Raw genomic sequence first — 23,899 nt, 5'->3', positions numbered from 1 at the left:
CACACACACACACACACACACACACACACACAAACACACACACGCACGCTGGAGAGGACAATGATATCAAAAAGCTCACAGCCCTGAAGTCACAAAACCACTCATCTAAATCAGGGATATTATGCTAATGAGGCCTCTCATTATTCTCCAACTCAGCCAGAATCAGTCATTGACATCACATCATTATAGATCTATTCACACACAGAAATTGGATGGCATAAAATGGACGACTACACCATCCAAAGTTTCTCATACACTTTGTTTAATATTAGTTCTTGAAGAGGCATTAGACAGGAAACACTGGTCGCTTGGAATGTAGGAATGGGTTTTGTGGAGGCACAGTGGTCACCATTCTGGACAGAGGTGCAGTGCGAGCATGAGCGGGAGGATTCCATAGACCCTGATTGGTCCTGTGAAACACATCAACACTGAAGCAGTTAGTTAGAGCATAAATAATATTAAAAGCAGAATTCTAACAAAAACGTCATTAACTGTGACTATAACTCTCTCTGACCATATAAAAAAATCATTTAAAAAAGTGCACAATTAAAGAGATCATCAGTTATGATGAATGGGGAAAAAAACGTTATATGGAGTTCACCTAAACTTACAGTCCGCACTTTACAAACAATGGCCCGGCATTTAACTTACCCACTTTAATTTTGGAAATGTTTCAATGGTAGGGTTGCAAAACTATTTATATACTGTATGTGTCCATATTGTTGTTGAGTTTCCAATGGATAGACCATATGGTTCAAAATAGCCATATTAATGAAAAGACGACAAGGCAGGAGTGGTAAAGGAATGGTAAAGAGGGGCAAAGGCGAGGGAAGGAGGGCAGGGGTCCTTAAACATCCATTAGGTTATATTCCCAGGCCACTCATTGATGGGTTCATCGTATTTGCATTCCCTGTCGCACTTCAGTTTATGTCAGAGAGCAGCCTCGTGGCGAAGACGCACTAGACATGTCTCTCCACCTGTGCGCTCTTCAAACTCCCGCCGATAGAGAGCACTTTGTTTCCACATTGAAAATATTTGATGTTTCCTTCCCAAGTTAAAATGCATATTATCCTACAATAATTGCTAGCATTTCATCATTCCATTTCCTTACCGTTTATTGCAACATTTAAACCTTTCTGTTTCATATTTGGTAGACAAAGATAGGCCCTATAGTTACATTTTCATTTAGGCCTATCATTTCCTCTCCTCTGAGTGGGCATGATGTTTATAGTGCACATGAACATTCGCAAGACTCATGACGAAGATCATTTCATTTTCCGAAAATGTGTTTGTTTGCTGTTAGTTGGGCTCGCTCCCTTCCTTTGAGGATGCTAATATTAATGAGTTTACTGTGATGTAAATTAAATTGTGTTCCATTATGAATGATGATCAAATATTAAGATTAAGTCTGATTTAGACAAATGTACAAATGTAATAAGGGATGTGGAAGTTGCCTTTACATTGTATGGTCCTCTGTAGCTCAGCTGGTAGAGCACGGCGCTTGTAACGCCAGGGTAGTGGGTTCGATCCCCGGGACCACCCATACACAAAAATGTATGCACACATGACTGTAAGTCGCTTTGGATAAAAGCGTCTGCTAAATGGCATATTATATCATATTTATTATTATTATTGTATAACAGTTTATTGGTTGTAATTGAAGAGTTTCATTACAAAATGGTATACTGTATATCCATTTTCAGAAATGTTGGTTAATTAGCTTATATTGTTTAAAGAAATTATGAAAGAGATTTATGTGTTTTTTCACTATCTAATCATGGCATGGGGTTGTTCAATGACAGACATGTATTTGTTTAAAATCTATCACTTGATGGTTTCATTTCAGAGGGACAAATAATCATGTTTTATTCTGCAAAATGGTATATATCCGCCTCATTCTCAGATAAATAAGTAGTACTGCTAGGTTTTACACAGTCAAATGTAACACATAACTACATTTTTAATAAAGAACTGTACAAATGATACATTTGATCAAATAGTTTTTTTGTTCATCAATCCATACACAATTCCCCATAATGACAAAGCAAAAACAGGGTTTTAGTATTTAAGCAAATGTATTTCAAATAAAAAATGGAAATATCACATTTAGATAAGTATTCAGACCCTTTACTCAGTAATTTGTTGAAGCACCTTTGGCAGCGATTACAGCCTCAAGTCTTCTTGGGTATGATGCTACAAGCTTGGCACACCTGTATTTGGGGAGTTTCTCCCATTCTTCTCTGCAGATCCTCTCAAGCTCTGTCAGGTTGGATAGGGAGCGTCGCTGCACAGCGATTTTCAGGTCTCTCTAGAGATGTTCGATCAGGTTCAAGTCCGGGCTCTGGCTGGGCCACTCAATGACATTCAGAGACTTGTCCCGAAGCCACTCCTGCGTTGTCTTGGCTGTGTGCTTAGGGTCGTTGTCCTGTTGGAAGGTGAACCTTCGCCCCAGTCTGAGGTCCTGAGCAGTCTGGAGCAGGTTTTCATCAAGGATCTCTCTGTACTTTGCTCCGTTCATCTTTCCCTCGAACCTGACTAGTCTCCCAGTCCCTGCCGCTGAAAAACATCCCCACAGCATGATGCTGCCACCACCATGCTTCACCGTAGGGATGGTATTGGCCAGGTGATGAGCGGTGCCTGGTTTCTTCCAGACGTGACACTTGGCATTCAGGCCAAAGAGTTCAATCTTGGTTTTTATCAGATCAGATAATCTTGTTTCTCATGGTCTGAGAGTCCTTTAGGTGCCTTTTGGCCAACTCCAATCGGGCTGTCATGTGCCTTTTACTGAGGAGTGGCTTCCGTCTGGCCACTCTACCATAAAGGCCTGATTGGTGGAGTGCTGCAGAGATGGTTGTCCTTCTGGAAGGTTCTCCCATCTCCACAGAGGAACTATGGAGTTCTGTCAGAGTGACCATCGGGTTCTTGATCACCTCCCTGACCAAGGCCCTTCTCCCCCGATTGCTCAGTTTCGCCAGGTGGCCAGCACTAGGAAGAGTCTTGGTGGTTCCAAACTTCTTCCATTTAAGAACAATGGAGGCCACTGTGTTCTTGGGGACCTTCAATGCTGCAGACTTTTTTTGGTACCCTTCCCCACATCTGTGCCTTGAAACAATCCTGTCTCGGAGCTCTACGGACAATCCCTTCGACTTCATGGCTTGGTTTTCTCTCTGACATGCACTGTCAACTGTGGGACCTTATATAGACAGGTGTCTTTCCAAATCATGTCCAATCAATTGAATTTACCACAGGTGGACTCCAATCAAGTTATAGAACCATCTCAAGGATGATCAATGGAAACAGGATGCACCTGAGCTCAATTTCGAGTCTCATATCAAAGGGTCTAAACACTTATGTAAATAAGGTATTTCTAAAAACCTGTTTTCGCTTTGTCATTATAGGGTATTGTATGTAGATTGATGAGGAAAAAAATTAATTTAATCCATTTTTGAATAAGGCTGTAACGTAACAAAATGTGGAAAAAGTGAAGGGGTCTGAATACTGTCCGAATGCACTGTATATGTAAAACATGTACATTTTACATTTGGGTAATTTAGCAGATGCTCTTATCTAGAGTGACAGTAAGTGCATTCTTCTTAAGATAGCTAGGTGAGACAACCACATATCACAGTAAAATATACAGGATACGAACATTCCATTCCAGCTAAACAATGGATATATAGCATTTAGCAACAACAACAAAAACATTTTCATACATCTATGAATAAAAAATCTGAGAACAGTAATATTTTGAACACACATGAAGGTACCCAGAAGCAATCATTTCTGATGAAAAAACACAAATGTGAAAAATTGGTGTATATAGCATTTTGGAAATAAACTCTTCAATTGCCAATTGGGTAATTGTATGGTCCTGGTAGGGGCCAAGTGAGTATACGTACCGGCCTTGTTCACACTAGCAGTTTCAAGTGACTCAAATCCTATGTTTTGTATATCCGATTTGAATCTGATCTTTTTCCTTCAGTCTGAACAGCCAAAAAGCACATGGAATCAGATATTTCAAGCCACATTTCAAACCACCTTCGATACAAATCTGAATACCGGCCATGCGACTTGTGTCTGAATGGTCAAATCTGATTTATTTGCCCTCAAGTGGTTTTTAGTGTCACGGATGCCGCCGAGGCTGCTCCTCCTCCTTGCTCAGGCAGGCTTCGGCGTTCGTCGTCCCCGGAGTACTAGCTGCTACCGCTTGATGTTTTCGATGTTTGTTTTGTCATGTCTAGTGGGTACACCTGTTGCGTATTCTGTATTGATTATGTTCCGTAAGGTTTTGTGTATAACCTAGGACTTCACGTATCGTTTCGTTTGTTGTTTTGGTTCGTGTTTAGTACTGAATAAAGAATGTATGCTTATCACGCTGCGCCTTGGTCCGCATCTGTCAGCGATCGTGACATTTAGACTGTTTTTGACATATCTTAGTAGCTACAGCTAACTGCCAAAATAAAGGAAACACTTGAGTAAATGAGGGATACAAAGTATATTGAAAGCATGCTTAGGGTCATGAATAAAAATGCTGGGCAGGCCTAGTTGCCCATTATTTTGGCTACCATGGCTAGAAGAAGAGATCTCAGTGACTGGGGCGATTGTTGGGGCACATTTGTCAGGAGCTTCAGTGACGAAGACTGCTCAACTTGCTGATGTTTCACTATATGCCATGGCCGTATAAGTCACCAGATCTCAACCCAATTAAATGCTTATGGGAGATTGTGGAGCGGCGCCTGAGACAGCGTTTTCTACCACTATCAACAAAACACCAAATTATGGAATTTCCTGGGAAGAATGGTGTTGCATTTCTCCAACAGCATTCCAGACACTAGAATCTATGCCAATACAATTTGATCACTTGTAACTTGCTGTTTGGACAGTCAGTATTCCAAAACGGATTTGAAAAAACCAAACTGATTTGAGCATTAAGGCCTACAGTGTGAACAAGGCTTTTGAGGTCCTGTTAGGCAGATTCAACTTGGTTTTTCAAGGGGTCTGAGTCAAGACTACACAATCTGCACAGTCTTACCTGCTACCTATGTCTGTGCAGATAGGACAGGTTAAGCCTGATACAGAGGGTATTTCTTTTGGGGTATTGCTTGTGTATATTTAGTAAATCTACTTGTATATTTCTACAGATGTCCTGCCCTTATGACTGCTACAAGGTCCCTATTATAAAAACCTCCTTATGTCCAACAACTTGAACTTGAACTTTAATCATAGCTGCCAATTTGGGAGAGTGAAGGAGAAAGGAGGATTAAGTGATCGTTCCATTAGGTTCCATTAGATTGCTCTTAGGGTTGCAAAGGGAGGGAATATTACCAGTAACTTTAGAAATGTACCAGTAAACTACCGGAACCTTGGAAACTTTCAAGGATTTTATGTGGGAAAGGGGGTTATTATGATTTGTATACAATGTGTCAAGCTCATGCTGTTAACCCGACCCTTTGTGTATGAGCCCAACTCTGGGGTGCATTCAGTTCGATTCAACGTTTGCTATGTTGCATGACAGTTTGTACTAAACGACATGTTTCCCCAAAACGTTGTCCACAATTCTTCAACAGCCTTTGAGGTACGCTTGCTCACGTTTGATGGGTGTGGCGAGGTCTGACCTGATCGATATGGGTGTGACCATCTGAAATCACAAAACTCATGCAGCACACTATATGGTAACTGCACAAAAATAATCCAACTTTTTTTTCAACTGGTCATTCAGTACAGTACCGTTTCCGTTGAATTCAACGTTGCACACCGTTCTGTCGTACTGAACTCAACCCCGGTTTGGTTGCCTCTGATCGCCCTAACGGATGCACCTGCCTGGGTCCCTTTATAATGAGCAATGGACGCACCTTTGTCTCTCTCTCCTCCCACACTTGCCACCAACCCGAGCTCCAGCTTTATGCGCCAACAGTGCCACATCAAAACCGAATGCCACCATGATAGCCACAGCCAGCTGGCCACCAAACACAACAGAACCAGCGACGAAGAAATTGCAAATGAGAAGTAGACGAATAGAAGCAGATGGAGAGAAGCAGACAAGCGGCCACAAACCCTCCACAAGGCGCAACACCACACCCACTGGGAGTTTGACAGGGCCTGGTCAGCTTGTTCCAAAGTTTTTGTGTGTGGTAAACTGTGGAGGTGAACGTAATTGAAGAAGACGAGGAAGTTGTAAATAGCTTATTAGCAGCATGAATTTGTGATTTGCAGGGGGGGTTATTGAGTGAACAATTCTGTGATGGTTGCAGTCTACAAAGATGAAATTGCATTGAATCAAATTAATTAGATTCATTGATTTACCGCGCGTAGGGCGGGGTGCCGCTGCTTATGTTATATTCTCAGTCATTGTAGGGTTCAGAAAGCTTTAGCATGTTAGTGGGTCGTTCCACAAATAGAGTGCATTTTATGTCCTTCAAACATTATGTCTGTACATTTTTATAAAACACTCAATTTAACAGTTGGATCGCATACATCTATGGTCTAAACCATGTTAAAAAATGCCATTAGCATTGTGTTTTATTTCAAATAAATTATTAGTTTTCTCTGTAAATCCCCATTTTGGCATGTCCCACATCATGTCTGTCCAACTTCTAGGCAGATTTTAACCCACATAACCCCAAGTTTTCACCGTCATCGTAGTCCTAGTTATTTTGTTCCTTTGGGAAAGTAATTTCTAAAGATTTTTACTTATTTAATGTGATTTCGATTTATTTACATTTGTCCCTCAGGTTTAAGGTAAACCCTGTTATGTGAACTGAACTCTTGTTTTAATATGGTAAAATAATCAAATCATACTGTAAAAGCAAGTGAGTTGGTTCTACTCTTTAGTTCTACTCTTTACGCTTCATCATATAGTTTTGATTAATGTATTTATGCTTTGAGAAGGGAAATACATTTTGAAAATGCATTTACTGTTTTGCAAATGGCCACGGAGTTCTGTATCTTAAGTACACTGTTTTGAAAATTGACAACATTGTTCCAATAAATGCTTGTACGCGATTGTAAAAATTATTGGAGGGAAAAGGTACATCAGAACGACAGTATAGGCCAGAGTCCAGAGGCCTCTGAATGTTGGCGTTGACAATCAATCAATCCGAGAACTTGTCTTTTGTTTAGTTTTTTGGAAAAAAGATGGGAGGCCAGTTTAATCAGTAGAGGAAACAGATCTCACAGGGTGTTGGGCACCAGGAAAATGGATCTGGGTTGTGAAAAACCACCATGACCACGAGCTCCTTTGGATTCAACCATCTGGAGAGAGCTGCTCCAAAAGCCAGTAAAATTTGCTCAACAGAGGCCCAACTAGGAAACAGGTTTTTACATCCTGGACAACAGACACACAAGACTGCCTGACTTTGGGGGATGGTTTTCCTCTGCTTACAGTGCATTCGAAAGTATTCAGACCCCTTGACTTTTTCCACATTTTGTTACGTTACAGCCTTATTCTAAAATTGATTAAATAGTTTTTTTTCCCCTCATCAATCTACACACAATAATCCATAATGACAAAGCAAAAACAGGTTTTTAGAAATGTTTGTAAATTTATTAAAAACAAAAAACAGAAATATCACATTTACATAAGTATTCACACCCTTTACTCAGTACTTTGTTGATGCACATTTAGCAGCGATTACAGCCTTGAGTCTTCTTGGGTATGACGCTACAAGCTTGGCACACCTGTATTTGGGGAGTTTCTCCCATTCTTCTCTGCAGATCCTCTCAAGCTCTGTCAGGTTGGATGGGGAGCGTCGCTGCACAGCTATTTTCAGGTCTCTCCAGAGATGTTCGATCAGGTTCAAGTCCGGGCCACTCAAGGACATTCAGAGACTTGTCCCGAAGCCACTCCTGCGTTGTCTTGGCTGTGTGCTTAGGGTCGTTGTCCTGTTGGAAGGTGAACTTTAGCCCCAGTCTGAGGTCCTGAGCGCTCTGGAGCAGGTTTTCATCAAGGATCTCTCTGTACTTTGCTCCGTTCATCTTTCCCTCAATCCTGACTAGTCTCCCAGTCCCTGCCGCTGAAAAACATCCACACAGCATGATGCTGCCACCACCATGCTTCACCGTAGGGATGGTGGCAGGTTTCCTCCAGACGTGATGCTTGGCATTCAGGCCAAAGAGTTCAATCTTGGTTTCATCAGACCAGAGAATCTTGTTTCTCATGGGCTGAGAGTCCTTTAGGTGCCTTTTGGCAAACTCCACTGTGTTCTTGGAGACCTTCAATCTGCAGAAATGTTTTGGTACCCTTCCCCAGATCTGTGCCTCGACACAGTCCTGTCTCGGAGCTCTACGGACAATTCCTTCGACCTCATGGCTTGGTTTTTGCTCTGACATGCACTGTCAACTGTGGGACCTTATATAGACAGTTGTGTGCCTTTCCAAATCATGTCCAATCAATTGAATTTACCACAGGTGTACTCCAATCAAGTTGTAGAAACATCTCAAGGATGATCAATGGAAACAGGATGCACCTGAGCTCAATGTTGAGTCTCATAGCAAAGGGTTTGAACAGTTATGTAAATAAGGTATTTCTGTTTTTATTTTTAATACATTTGCTAAAATGTCTAAAAACCTGCTTTTGCTTTGTCATTATGGGGTATTGTGTGTAGATTGATGAGGGAAAAAAAACAATTTAATCAATTTTAAAATAAGGCTGTAACGTAACAAAATGTGGAAAAAGTCAAGGGGTCTGAATACTTTCCGAATGCACTGTATTTGTTATTGTAGCCTATAGTATGCAATACATGTTCCATTTGATACTGCTACATAGATTCCAATCCTAATCATTATTTGTGTTCAGGTCTTCTTCTTTTGTCATTTGAGTACAGTTTAAGCTTATCTATCTGGGTTTCATATTGACTTCAACATACAAAGAAGTAGCAGTGTGTACTGTTTTTGGTCATTATGAAATAAGGATGAAAGTTTGTATAAGTAAGTATGAAAAACACTTAAATGTTTAAAAGACTAAATCGCTTTGGACAAAAGCATCTGCTAAATGGCATATATTATTATTATTATAAGATTGGCAGTATGATGAATGGTTCTTTCTTCCTGATTTTTCTCCCATACTTCCAACTTTTCATAGTGTGATTCTGTGCCAATGTCAATCATTGTTTTCCCTGTGTTACAACTTTAACTGTTAGTCTTTTAGGTGACACTGTCATGTTCTAGCCACCAACCGTTTTTTCCAAAAGCGACACAAAAGCTGACAAGCATTAGGATAATGTAGATCTAACAGAAACATGGGAAACACAACTTCACATGGAGTTCACCTGAAGTTACAGTCCTTACTTCACTAACAATGGACTATGACACACAATATCATTGATAAGCATCAGTCTGTGACGCCTTGACAAAAAGAGATGTATCACGAGTCATGACGCATTTGTCAATACATTGTATTCAATGCAAAAAGATACGTGTCAAGCATATTGATACATCGATATGCATCAAGGTAGTTGACACAAGTCAATACATTGCATTTAAGGCAAACAAGTTGGTGATAAAGTTGCAATGGGTAAATTGGTGAGACTCAGACAGGCAGAGAGAGAGAGAGTAAAGGAAGGAGGGGGGGAGACAGATGACGAGAGGGGGGAGAGAGAAATAGGTTAAAGGAGGGAGGGGGAGAGAGATGAGAGAGAGAGCGAGAGAGAGAGAGAGAGAGGTTAAAGGAGGGAGGGGGAGAGAGATGAGAGAGAGAGAGAGAGAGAGAGAGAGAGAGAGAGAGAGAGAGAGAGAGAGAGAGAGAGAGAGAGGTTAAAGGGGGGAGGGGGAGAGGGCAGTGGTGTAAAGTACTTAAGTACAAATACTTTCAAGTACTACTTAAGTAGTTGTTTTGGGGTATCTGTACTTTACTTTACTATTTTTATTTTTGACAACTTTTACTTTTACTTCACTACATTCCTAAAGAAAATAATGTACCTTTTACTCCATACATTTTCCCTGACACCCAAAAGTATTCATTACATTTTGAATGCTTAGCAGGACAGGAAAATGGTCCAATTCACGCACTTATCAAGAGAACATCCCTGGTCATCCCTACTACCTGATCTGACGGACTCACTAAACACACCTGATCTGACGGACTCACTAAACACACCTGATCTGACGGACTCACTAAACACAAATGCTTTGTTTGTAAGTTATGTGTTGGAGTGTGCCCCTGGCTATCCGTAAATTTAAAAAACAAGAAAATGGGCCGTGTGGTTACAGTTTTTCTCAATTGTTTACACACAAATACTGGTACTTGAGACACAATGACCACAACATGTAACTCATGCACCAACCCCCTGAACCAATTCTGCTAAACTACAAGCACAATTCCTGCTTTACACTCAAATTGCAGTCCTACAACACACTTTTTTCAAAACACTACACACAAATCTTTGCATTTGGCACAATTTTCATGCAGAAAATCTCTTGTTTTCACAATGAACACACTGCCATTCAAATATGCACACTGACTCATCACATGGGCAAACACCCGTCACACAGTTTTACAATTAGCAATCAGAGCTTTAGCATAAAAGGGCAACAGGTGAGCTCTTCTGTTTTGGAGCAATGGATGCCAACATTGGAAACAGAGGCAGAGCCAGAGGAGTGAGAGTAAGAGGAGGAGGACGGGGAGGACAAGGACGAGGACAAGGAAGGCCAAGGACCGTAATCTCTGATGAGATCCGAGCCACTTTGGTTGATCATGTGGTAAACCATGGTCTAACAATGAGGGAGGCTGGGCAAAGAGTACAGCCAAATTTGAGCAGGTACACTGTAGCATCCATCATCCGGACATTCCGAAATGAGAATAGGTAAGAAATCTACTCTCACTAGAAAATTGCAGTACTGCATATCAATACAGTACTCAATGAGTACAGTATTACAGTATTGCCTGTGGACTGTTCTGTAGGACTGTAAAAATAAAGTATGTTTCAAGTATTTGGGAAATGTATTTCTACTTTGTATTTACAGCATTTTACTATTTGTTTGGCAGAACTGAAAGATTACCAACACAAGGTGGTCGGGAATGTGTTCTGTCTCCTGAACAGGAAACTGAAATCATGAACATGGTCCTAGAAAATAACGCCATAACATTACGGCAAATACAAAGAAAAATAATAGAAAACAATGAGATATTTCAAAATATTGATAGGGTAAGCTTATCAACACTGGACCGTGTCTTGCGCAGAAATAATCTCAGGATGAAGCAGGTCTACAGGGTGCCATTTGAACGCAATTCAGAAAGAGTCAAAGAATTGCGATATAACTATGTGCAAGTGAGTCCTATACAATCCCACAATTGATGCATACTCTCAACACTGTATAAAGTATACATATTTCAGTATTGTAATCATAATGATTGTGCTTCACAATAGTGACCACTCCATGTCTATTTCTGATATTGTCATGTGTGTTTCAGAGAGTCCTTGAGCTAGAGGGGGCTGCAGTGGAGCACCAGTTCATCTTCATTGATGAGGTTGGATTCATCCTCACAAAAAGACGAAAGAGGGGAAGGAATATCATCGGCCAGCGTGCCATTGTTCATGTCCCTGGCCAGCGCGGAGGGAACATCACAATGTGTGCAGCGATTACCCACCACGGCGTCATCCATCACCATGCTATCCTTGGCCCCTACAACACCGCCCATCTGATCACATTCCTGGACACCCTACACAACACACTCATTCCACCAGATCAGGTAGATGGCCCAGAGCAGCTCAGGTACGTTGTCATTTGGGACAACGTAAGTTTCCACAGGGCTGCTCTGGTTCGTAACTGGTTCACTGCCCACCCACGCTTTTTAGTTGTTTATCTCCCACCATATTCTCCATTCCTCAATCCTATTGAGGAATATTTTTCTGCCTGGAGATGGAAAGTGTATGACCGAAATCCACAAACGCGTATACCTCTTCTCCAAGCTATGGAAGACGCATGTGGAGATATAGCAGCTGATGCTTTTCATGGCTAGAATCGCCATGCTAGGCAATATTTCCCCCGCTGCTTGGCCAGGGAAAACATTGGTTGTGATGTGGATGAGGTGCTGTGGCCAGACCGCAACAGAACAGAGGATGCAGCATATATATATATATATTTTTTTTTTTACTGTAACTGTATACATTCAATTCTTCTGTTTTGTATGTAGACCACTGTATATGCAACTTTGTGTTGGTTGGGAATGGGATGTACACTGTGTACATTGTTTTTGTGGGAAAAAAGAAATATATTTGTTACCGTGTATTTGTGTGTTCTGAGTATAAAAACAATATTCTCAAATATTTTACAACACACTTATGTATGTACTGTCTGTAGTAATGGCAACACTGAACCAAAAAAAGTCATTATGATGAATGGAGAATAAGTGTTTTCCATTCATCATAGTGTTTTACATTGAGCACATCAGTGTTCAACTGGTTCTTATAAATGTCTATTCATATGATGGTTTGTGTGTGTCATTTGAAAACAAAATACAATTTTGATAAGAAATAACATTGTTTTGAATGTAAAGTTTCATTTTGCTGGAGAATTGAGGGGTTTTGCCCATTGTGTGTGTGTTTTTTGATTTGTGTGTAGAGTTCTGAGAATATGAGGCATGCTTTCAGAAAATGTGTGTAAACAATCGAGAAAAACTGTAATATAAGGAATTTGAAATTATTTATACTTTTACTTTTGATACTTAAGTACATTTTATCAATTACATTTACTTTTGATACTTAAGTATATTTAAAACCAAATACTTTTAGACTTTTACTCAAGTAGGATTTTACTGGGTGACTTTCACTTTTACTTGAGTCATTTCCTATTACAGTTTTTCTCCATTGCTTAAACACAATTTCTGAAACCTTGCTCCATTTCCTGAAAACATTAAACACAAAACCTCATCTTCAAGCACTATTTACAAAACCTCTGACTCCTCTCGCAAAATGAAACATTCGCCTCAAAACAGTTTTACCTGTGTTCAAAATCAAACACTGCTCTCAAATCATAAACAAAGTGATCAAAATGATATACACTCTCAAGCAGTCAGTAAACAATACACCGACATTTTTTAAACACATTGTTCAAAACATACAGTTCTCAGGGAGAAGTACATTTTTAATCTCAAAACAAATATCATATTTTTCCGTCATTGTCTTTTGATGAACGAAAACATGTTCTATCATAGTAGCTCAAAATGGAGCAGAAATTACTACTCTGCTTTGCTCTTTGCAATTTTGTTTTTTGTTCTTCGTCCTCCTTGTACCCCTATTTTTACAGTACTGTGCCCTGCATCTCACAAACGTGTCCTTTGTCTCTGTGATACTGTAATTCTTGTTCTTTGTTGATATGAACCTGCAACCAGTCAAAATCTATTGAGCAGTCAGTACTGTTAACAAATGGAAAGCACAATGTTCAGGGCCATACAATTCGTCCATTGTACAGTATACAGCCTACAATGCACTGTACTACAGTATACAATACTAAAAGGGACAAAAATACAGTAGTATACTGTACCTGTTCTCTTCTCTGAATGTCCTTACTATGGTGGACACAGAAAATCGGCTCAAATTGGGTTGCACTCTAAGTCCTGCTTCCCTCATTGTCAGTCCATGGACAAGAACATGGTCTATGACTGTTGGTCGAATTTCATCAGATATTTCGACTCTTCGTCCTCCTCTTCCTCTTTCTTGCCCTCCTCCTCCTCTTCCTCCTCGTCGCCCACCTCGCATACGCACTCGTCCTCGTCCTCTCACATTGTTTCTTCTATCCATTCTCATACTTTCTCCTTCAACAACCCGTTTGCTCTCTGAACTGACTTATATTGGTTGTGTCGCATCATTTGAAACAGGTTAAATCAATTTTTAGTGGCTGTGTTCAATCAATGACATGTGTTCTCTATTTGTATTTGATTGTTGCCACTTGTGTTTACCAGTATGTATGACATGTGCATTAGAGTGCAGAATGTGTTTTGAGAATGAGAATGTGTTTAGAGTTTTGCTGAAAAGTCTAAGTGAGATCTGCAAATTGTGTTTTACCATGTGAAATGGTTTAAGGTATTGACAACAGACTGCATAATTACCTAGATATCTGTCTGTCTGTCTCTGAGGAACCCACTTTAATTTAGGAAATGTTTCAATCGTAGGGTTGCAAAACTCCCAGCAATTGACCAAAGTTACAGGATTTTTCAGAAACAATGGTAATTAACAGGTTATTATAGAAATCTATGGGAATTTATACTTCAATTATTCGTTTTTTTTAACAGATTCTTTATATACACTGAGTGTACAAAACATTAGGAACACCTTCCTAATATTGAGTTGCACCCCCTTTTGCTTTCAGAACAGCCTCAATTCCTTGGGGCATGGACTCTACAAGGTGTCGAAAGTGTTCCAAAGGGATACTGACCGATGTAGATTCCAATGCTTCCCACAGTTGGCTGGAAGTCCTTTGGGTGGTGGACCATTCTTGATACACACGGGAAATTGTTAGAGCGTTAAAATCCCAGCAGCGTTGCAGTTCTTGACACACTCAAACCGGTGCTCCTGGCACCTACTACCATACTCCGTTCAAAGGCACTTAAATATTTTGTCTTGCCCATTCACCCTCTGAATGGCACACATACACAATCCATGTCTCAATTGTCACAAGGCTTAAAAATCCATCTCTAACCTGTCTTCTCCCCTTCACCTACATTGATTGAAGTGGATTTAACAAGTGACATCAATAAGCGATCATAGTCCATAGTTCATAGTCATAGATCATATTCCCCGCATTTTAAATGGGTGTTGCACAGATACCATGTTTTTACATGGAATTTAGATTTCTTGGTAAAATTAAATGTAACCACATAACTACTTTTAATTTGAAACTACAAGCAGTTCTTTCTTTTCATTTTAACAATAGTTGAATATCTTATCTTCAGCTACTGTGTATAGCAGAGTAATTATATTGCGGTTAATATGGGTACTGTCATACTGCATACAATCATGTAAGAAATATGGTTCCTATGGGTATATTGGGGAGACATTAATAAAAGTCATCCTAAACACATTCTCAAAACATCCAGATTGTGTTCAGGCAACATTCCTGGGAAAGCTATAAAAACAACTTTTATAACTGAAACCCAAACTATTTTCTTGGTGCTAATTGCTATGGTATGACAGGACTTGAAAAGCTTGAGCCAATACGAATTATCCATTTGATAAACAAGTAGTCATGTGGATCAGCTTTAATTCCCGAAACTTTCAAGTGATACGATTGGCAGCTAGCTTGCTGCTTAGATTGTCATCAGAACTCCTTCAAATTTTAAATAAGACAGTATACTCTTTTTGAGCCATCATGTCACAGTTCAAAATAAATATATTTTTATTTGAAGTTTGTTGTTTCTAATTTTGGTTTTTTTTGCAGGATTATTATTGAAATAAAAACATACTTTTCTGCTACCTGCCGTGGTTCTGAACTGATATACATTACATTTCCAAAAGTATGTGCTCGTTGAACATCTCATTCCAAAATCATGGGCATTAATATGGAGTTGGTCCCCCCTTTGCAGCTATAACAGCCTCCACTCTTCTGGGAAGGATTTCCACTAGATGTTGGAACATTGCTGCGGGGACTTGCTTCCATTCAGCCACAAGAGCATTAGTGAGGTTGGGCCCTGATGTTGGGCGATAAGGCCTAGCTCGCAGCCTGCGTTCCAATTCATCCCAAAGGTTTTCGATGGGGTTGAGGTCAGGGCTCTGTGCAGGCCAGTCAAGTTCTTCCACACCGATCTCGACAAACCATTTTTGTATGGACCTCCCTTTGTGCACGGGGGCATTGTCATGCTGAAACAGGAAAGGGCCTTCCCCAAACTGTTGCCACAAAATTGGAAGCACAGAATTGTCTACAATGTCATTGTATGCTGTAGCGTTAGGATTTCCCTTCACTGGAACTAAGGGGCCTAGCCCGAACCATGAAAAACTGCCCCAGACCATTATTCCTCCTCCACCAAACTTTACAGTTGGCACTATGCATTCAGGCAGGTAGCTTTCTCCTGGCATCCGCCAAACCCAGATTCGTCCGTCGGACTGCCAGATGGTGAAGCCAGAGTCCAATGGTGGCGAGCTTTACACCACTCCAGCCGATGCTTGTCATTACGCATGGTGATCTTAGGCTTGTGTGTGGCTACTCGGCCATGGAACCCCATTTCATGAAGCTCCCGACGAACAGTTATTGTGCTGATGTTGCTTCCAGAGGCAGTTTGGAACTAGTGAGTGTTGAAACCAAAGACAGACGCTTCAGCACTCGGCGGTCCCGTTCTGTGAGCTTGTGTGGCCTACCACTTCGCGGTTGTGCCACTGTTGCTCCTAGACATTTCCACTTCACAATAACAGCACTTATAGTTGACCGGGGCAGCTCTCTAGCAGGGCAGAAACTTTACTAACTGACTTGTTGGAAAGGTGGCATCCTATGACTGTGCCCCGTTGAAAGTCACTGAGCTCTTAAGTAAGGCCATTCTACTGCCAATGTTTGTCTATGGAGATTGCATGGCTGTGTGCTCGATTTTATACACCTGTCAGCAACGGGTGTGGCTGAAATAGCCAAATCCACTAATTGGAAGGGGTGTCCACATACTTTTGTATATATAGTGTAGCTCAAGGAGAAAACAGAACATTCCTTTGTGAAATAAAGGTACCATAGGGCCCACACAAGCTGGGTGTACACTACTAAAAAGTTTAATTTTGTTATCAAGGAATTGTCAGCGCAATCACAGGCAAGCCCATGGATGCCTTGGGGTTCACAGCCATAGCAATAGCCTGAGGCAGATGTTGTTAGAGAGTTTAGGATGCCCTCTAATGGATTATAGTGGTAATCCTTGTCCAATGTGAATGGGAAAGAACGCACTTGTTTCACATACTGTATGTCCCACACAGCTGAATGAGGTTGACATATATGTAATATGGTAATGAATCATTGTGTATGACTACATATAGGGTACTAGGGACTCACCCTGGGGCAGAGCTGGGTAGAAGAGGCAGACTGAACCCAGAGGACCGAGCACCATCATAGTGAGCCTTGCCGGTATAGCCAGGGATGGTGGGGCGGCTGGGACAAAAATATTAGAGAATCAAGTTTTATACATTTGCACATTATTCATATATTGCATATAGTCCACAATGGAAAAAATGTTGATGTATATCCAATAGAATACAATTTAATGAATGAAACTATAAACAAACAGATAATACGTTTGAGTGTGATTCCAATCTTACTAGACTCTTCAATGCCACCAATAATGCTTTGTGTATTATTAGTGAAGGTATCTTGTATAAGTGAAGGTGTATGCTTTATATTGGGCAGTGTGGTGTATAATGATCAGTGAAGGTACACTACCGGTCAAAAGTTTTAGAACACCTACTCATTCAAGTGTTTTTCTTTATTTTTACTATTTACTACATTGTAGAATAATAGTGAAGACATCAAAACTATGAAATAACACATATGGAATCATGTAGTAACCAAAAAAGTGTTAAACAAATCAAATGTTATATTTGAGAATCTTCAAATATCAACCCTTTGCCTTGATGACAGCTTTGCACACTCTTGGCATTCTCTCAACCAGCTTCATGAGGTAGTGACCTGTAATGCATTTCAATTAACAGGTATGCATTGTTAAAAGTTAATTTGTGGAATTTATTTCCTTCTTAATGCGTTTGAGCCAATCAGTTGTGTTGTGACAAGGTTGGGGGGGCATACATAAGATAGCCCTTTTTGGTAAAAGACAAAGTCCATATTATGGCAAGAACATGGAGGAGGAGGTGTTATGGTGTGGGGGTGCTTTGCTGGTGACACTGTCTGTGATTTATTTAGAATTCAAGGCACACTTAACCAGCATGGCTACCACAGCATTCTGCAGCGATACGCCATCCCATCTGGTTTGGGCTTAGTGGGACTATCATTTGTTTTTCAACAGGACAATGACCCAACACACCTCCAGGCTGTGTAAGAGCTATTTTACCAAGAAAGAGAGTGATGGAGTGCTGCATCAGATGACCTGGCCTCCACAATCCCCCGACCTCAACCAAATTGAGATGGTTTGGGATGAGGTGGACCGCAGAGTGCTCAGCATATGTGGGAACTCCTTCAAGATTGTTGGAAAAGCATTCAAGGTGAAGCTGGTTGAGAGAATGCCAAGAGTGTGCAAAGCTGTCATCAAGGCAAAGGGTGGCTATTTGAAGAATCTCAAATATAAAATATATTTTGATTTGTTTAACACTTTTTTGGTTACTACATGATTCCATATGTGTTATTTCATAGTTTTGATGTCTTCACTATTATTCTACAATGTAGAAAATAGTAAAAATAAAGAAAAACCCTTGAATGAGTAGGTGTTCTAAAACTTTTGACCCGTAGTGTACATCATGAAGATACATACTGTGCCGTGGGAGTGTATGGGGGCAAAGTGGTCCGCTGCATAGTCAAGGGGTAGAAGTCATGTCCTGTCTTATCTATGTTGTCCATGTTCATGGATCCCACCACACCACTCCAATAACATAAAGAGGACACACAAAAAGCAAGTCCAGTCACACTCCGAGACAGATTTTCACTCTTCCATAGAGGCACTGCTTTAGCCTACACATGAACCTACAAACAAACAAATTGATGTGAAAAAAATAATATATATATATATATATATATTACTAAAAGTTGCCAATAGCACAAACAGAGGCTAGAACTGCTTACCCATACAATGGAATTTGACAGGTGTTTGGGCAGGGACTGGTGCTGTGAAATAAAATGAAACAATCTTAGAACAAAAAAAACAGGCTTATTTTTTCAACGAGACAATCTAGCAAAATCCGTTCTTTTTATTACATCATGAAATAAGGCTAGGCCAAAACACTCACAATGTTATAGGTTTCCGCACTTCATTCCTAGCACGAAGCTGGTGTCTGTTCCAATGGGCTCCAATCGCCTTAGAGAAGAGTTAGAAGCAGCACAATTTTTTACATTATTTGTTAGTTTAGGATGTCCCATTAAAACCAAATTCTATAATTACAATTGGGATGGACAGTATTTAAATTAACTTCAGTGTTGTGTATTTTCTAGACACATGCACTCACCTGCCACAGCTCTGGTTTGTTGTGGTAACACTTCTGGGTAAAATGCTGATTCACAGGGTCTGCCATTTTCTCAAGGGTGGTTGCTGGGGGCTTCAGGCGCCGCGGTAATTTTGTGTCCCAACCGACGTCCTCATAGCCCCTGCAAGTTAATATATTACAAGGCATGGTGACACACTTAGGCCTACACTGTTTGTGTGTTATTCAGAAAACATACACAAATTAGAATATAACTGGATGCTATGGTTGCAAGGTCTCCATCATGCAAAAGGTCAAAGAAACCATATGATACATATCAGAATGGAACACAGTGACTATACTCTGCTGCACAATGTGTTTGAGAGAAAATATGAAGGTCCTGGGTGGCACCTGACCTCTGAGCCACTGAAGTGTAGATATAACGCAGTGCTGCCTTCTCTATCCATTGACTGGAACCAGAGGGTCTGACTTCCTTCAAAATCAAACACATCAACAATCAACAAGATTTCACTTCACTGCTTTGAAACCGTTGAAAATGTATCATTATGTAAACTTATAGGGTTATAACATACCAAGTTCTCTCTTTCAGGGAAAAACCCGAAGAATTTCACTGTACATGGCATTTTGGGAGGCTCTGGTTTGACCTTCGAATGACTTGTCCAACCTTTTGATGACATATTAGGCTAGTAAAGTGTGGGAAACTGCAAGCCTATTTGGCATGGTAGGCTACAGTGAGATGTTGGATTTACTTACATACAGTCTTTATAACAAAATAAGTAAATTTGCCTAAAGAATTGGGTCGGCTTATGTGTATTATGCTATACTGTCAGCCTTATAAGTGTACTTCACATTAGGCTTTATAATTAGTCCTAGGCTACTTTAAACTCTAATTTTACCTCCAAGACTGGCCCGAAGAGCTGCGTCTGGCATTGTCCTTGAGTTCCATGCCTTGTTTTCTGACAGGTCGCATGTCCCGGCTGATGGCCTGACTAGAGGTGTCTGGGGCCTTTCTCTGGAACCGGGGGCGACCCATAATCCAGACGGAATATAAGGAATATCTATAAATTGAGGTCTTCCTTTAGTTGCCAAATCCACCTCAGCCCCCGCACTTAGATGCCCATTGCACGGATCAATCAACAAGACCTCATCTCGTAAAGGCGCCATGGGCGCATTGTCGGCAGGTGGATGGGCCAGTAGGTTGAATTTCGAGAATGCACTCCTCTGTTGTTCTAGTAAGCTGTTAAAGTAATATCTTCCCTCGGGACCTCTCTCGCAGGGCAAGTTCATTTGCCTGTGCATCCATCTTGCACCAACTCGGTTTACATTTGATTGTAGAAGTCTGACCCGGTGCAAATCCGTAGAGGATGGCTCAGATGGAACGCATACTCCAGCCATCGTTTAAAACAGACACCGAGTGACAGACCAAGAGAAAAAATGAATTAGACCCACTATTGCTTGAGTCACAGAGCCTTTGTTGGATAACTATGACGAAGTCAAGGCAGCTATGACTTTTCTGCGTCTCTTGTTGCCTGGAGACTGCAATGTTGGCTGCTGGGTCAAATTACTGATTTGGAAAGAGGAGCACCCTTTCAAGGATTTAAGCAAATCAATCAATTTAATCAGAGAGAGAAAATAAGATTACATGTTTGTAATATAGTTTAGCTATAAAACACTTTATGCGCATTTGTGGTGGTTGTTTGAGTGGTGGTGGAGCAAAAATGATCTAACTCAGGGGAGGATATTTCAAGGAGAATTTGGAGAATGGAGCTCCCCTGTAATTTGGAGGAAATTCAAAATAATAATAAATACATTTACTCACTTCAGTATGCACTGTACAGCGGGCCTTCTCTTTGGTGTTATTTAATGTGCATTATGTTCAGCAATACCTATAAATGATCACTAGATGGAGGCACAGATCCACTATCTATGACAATTCAGTATTCTAATAGTAATTGTCGGCCTACAATTTCGGCCTAGTGGATATGTGAGACTACCAAATAAGTATTCTTGGACAAAAACAGTATGGGGACAATAATATAATACGTTTGAAGTTGTTGCATGTTAACTATCCAGTGTGAAAATTAAAGTTGCACATTGAATATTCAACCAAAGATAGTGCTGACAGTCTGACATGAGACTATAAGAAATAGCTGACTTTTAATTTGAAGAAAGAAAACTACAGTATGTACATTTGATACACAATGATTGTTCATTTGTAAATTACTTGATCTGGTGATATTGTTGTTCTGGCTGCAAAGGGCTGTTTTGTTATGTGCAGTGGAGCAAAAATACATCAAATACAGTCTGCTTCAGTGCCCATATATTAGGAGACGCTTGGGTTCTTAAAATTGCAATTTGAAAAGTAAATGTTTGTGTAAATAAATTGAAACTCTTCCTTATGAAATACTATTTTACAATTATATGGTCATCTCAATCTCCATTGTTCATTGTGGCTAAATTAAGGCCTATTTATGCTCTGATCTTGAGCGATAATTCATTCTAATCTAGGCTGTCATAGTGATGATGGTGACGTCTGTTGATGGATGATCTTTACCCAGGCTGTATTTAGCTAACATAAACATGTACATGTTAAAAGTGCTGGGTTAAAAATAGCCTAATTAGTTATTCTGATAACTGTGTGCTGTGAAAAGCACACTGCTTGTCTCTCACAGTGTGCTTCACTCAAGGGTGTCTCAAATGACACTTGGCTTTTCACAAAACTGAATAGGCCTACCTTATTAATAATACAACCATTTACCAAGTCAATCTACTTATTGTAGTATGTGTCAGGTAGTATGTGTCAGGTACAGTATATTTGCCCTGGCATAGAATAATATTGAAAAGTTCAATGTCCATTACTCCCGAGGTCAAATAATTAATTTCACCCAGGGCCCTATTTATAACTTCTCATTCAAAATGTATTCTACATGATATCCCATCATTTATTTCAATTCATGTGTTTTTTTTATTCCAGTTATGTAGCAGGAAAAGCTATTAAAGAATTGAAACCCTCCCCTTGCCCCAGGATGAAAGTATTTTTGGCAGGGACATGGGTATTTCTGGAGTGAGAAATCATTTCCGTTGAAGCAGTCCTTGTTACAGTATTCTCTGTTATTAGTCAGCTTGTCTGCCTCTTTCTCCTCCTCTGCAGTATCGGAAATGATTTAAATCTCACATCTATCCCATGGTGTCGGGCCTAACACTACTGCGATGCAGCGACTAATCTGAAAAGTTTGCATTCTGTAAGAAAATGCAGCTTTGGAATTTGGAGCTGTTGTGATGCAGAGGGTCATTAAAGCAAAGTCATGATTTTAGTGTTGTTGTCGTAGGCAATGTGTGTGGGGTTGATTCTCCTCCTGGGCAGGGATTATTTTAAGCAATCAGACAACTGGCTGAAGACTGATGGTGACCCAGATCAGGCAATCTTGATGGGAGAAAGAGAGACAGATACTGTGGGGAGGGCATGGATCTGTGGGGTCTTAGGTTCAAGAGTGCATCACAAACCTAGAAATAAAACTGGTCCAGCAATAATTAATTGGATATTGTTTTAATCTTAAATGGAATTCCAAAATCTCAATGTAACACATAAATACATACTGGAGTGGTAAGTTAGCCAGAAAAGCTGATAACCAAAAGGAAAAAAGGAAATAGTGGGGCATTCCAGAAGAAGCTCTTGGGTCTCGTGATGGCCTGTGAGAAATCTGATCTATAGGGGTCCTTATGCATGAGGTATGTGCACTTAAATATAAGCTAGACATAAAGAGAATCAAACACTGTCCATTCATGTTTGTTTTTTTTGTACTGGTTGCTTGGAGTACAGTATATCCATATGTCTATCTAAACTCATTAAAATGTATGGCCATATATTTATAACCTCGTGCTGTAGGTCATGGCACTTGGGATGTACGCATCATACTGTAAAGAGGCAGTGAATTGATCACTGGCCATGCATAAGCGTTGACTCAGGGCAAAGTGGATGGAGTAGATTCTGTCTCATGTTGTACCTCCAACCACTGGAAAAAATTCTAACAGAATGCTGAGATGAAAACTCCCATGAGCACCAGGGGCAGTCATGTCCTCTGAGAGTGGCCAAGGGCTTTATTGTGTTACTGCTTCCCTGCCCTCAGTCGCTCCTGCTCTGTACTTGTCACACTCAGTTAGTTCAATGAAGTCATGAATATGCCTCTGTACATTTTTCATGAAGGAAGTGGGGGGCGAAAAATCTCCACTTTATAATGCTTCTAATGTGGAGCTTTTCACACACATTCTTTCCCCAAACCAGCCTCTAAGGCGCAATCATGACGCTGTATGAGCATGATGGTTAATGTTCACATTCCCCAAAGCTGAATATTATTGAAAATCATCATATACCAATGTCATGCTCAGTGAAGCTGTCAGAGACTAGGAAACATACAGTACATACAGATGAGGAATTAATGAGTAGTTAGAACTCATGAAAGAAAAGTAAGCAACCTACCTACGCAAACAAAGGTCTACCTTGCTGGAGAAAAGTGATGAGTCACCTCATGAAGTTTTCTCCTGTTCATTCCCATCACTAATTCAGCTGTGGAGTCTTCCACTAAACATACTGCTAATTAAAGCTTTTTATGGGTGTTCAACCTAACCTGGATTATGCAACTGAAGCATAGTGCTTCAAAGAATAATGCAAATATACATAAGCACTGTTAAAAATAAATGTATTAGCTGAAAATCCAACCATATTGGTTGATGTTGATGCATTATTTTAGTAATAGAACAGCAATGACTGAATATGTATAACTGTTTAGGTCAATGGTCTATGACTGAAATATGGAATTCAATTTTTGGCAAGCGCCTATGTTTACACCCATTTG

At 40.3% G+C, this 23,899-nt stretch overlaps 1 protein-coding gene across 1 annotated transcript; it reads right to left on the bottom strand.

The window, feature by feature from the left end:
• Positions 1 to 242: 242 nt before the first annotated feature.
• LOC121582668 (spermatogenesis-associated protein 48) lies at positions 243 to 20,508 on the bottom strand. The gene is made up of 9 exons (XM_041898651.1): positions 19,943 to 20,508; positions 19,619 to 19,710; positions 19,442 to 19,518; positions 19,071 to 19,209; positions 18,855 to 18,922; positions 18,691 to 18,732; positions 18,383 to 18,490; positions 16,957 to 17,052; positions 243 to 410 (listed from the first exon to the last, which is right to left on the bottom strand). The coding sequence occupies exons 1-9, from the start codon at positions 20,439 to 20,441 to the stop codon at positions 287 to 289; spliced, it is 1,245 nt and encodes a 414-aa protein (XP_041754585.1). The 5' UTR covers positions 20,442 to 20,508; the 3' UTR covers positions 243 to 286.
• Positions 20,509 to 23,899: the final 3,391 nt, after the last annotated feature.

This window comes from Coregonus clupeaformis, chromosome 1 (genome assembly GCF_020615455.1).
Source record: "Coregonus clupeaformis isolate EN_2021a chromosome 1, ASM2061545v1, whole genome shotgun sequence".
Taxonomy (NCBI): Eukaryota; Metazoa; Chordata; class Actinopteri; order Salmoniformes; family Salmonidae; genus Coregonus; species Coregonus clupeaformis.
The sequence above is the reverse complement of the archived record's forward strand: the minus strand, read 5'-3'. Positions and strand labels throughout refer to the sequence as shown.

Excerpts from the sequence above, each read along its gene's own strand:
- LOC121582668 (XM_041898651.1), bottom strand. The coding sequence starts at position 20,441 with ATGGCTGGAGTATGCGTTCCATCTGAGCCATCCTCTACGGATTTGCAC. Across the intron at positions 19,711-19,942 it reads TCTTCGGGCCAGTCTTGGAG|GTTGGACAAGTCATTCGAAG; the intron begins GTAAAATTAGAG and ends TGTCATCAAAAG. Across the intron at positions 18,733-18,854 it reads GTGCGGAAACCTATAACATT|CACCAGTCCCTGCCCAAACA; the intron begins GTGAGTGTTTTG and ends TTTATTTCACAG.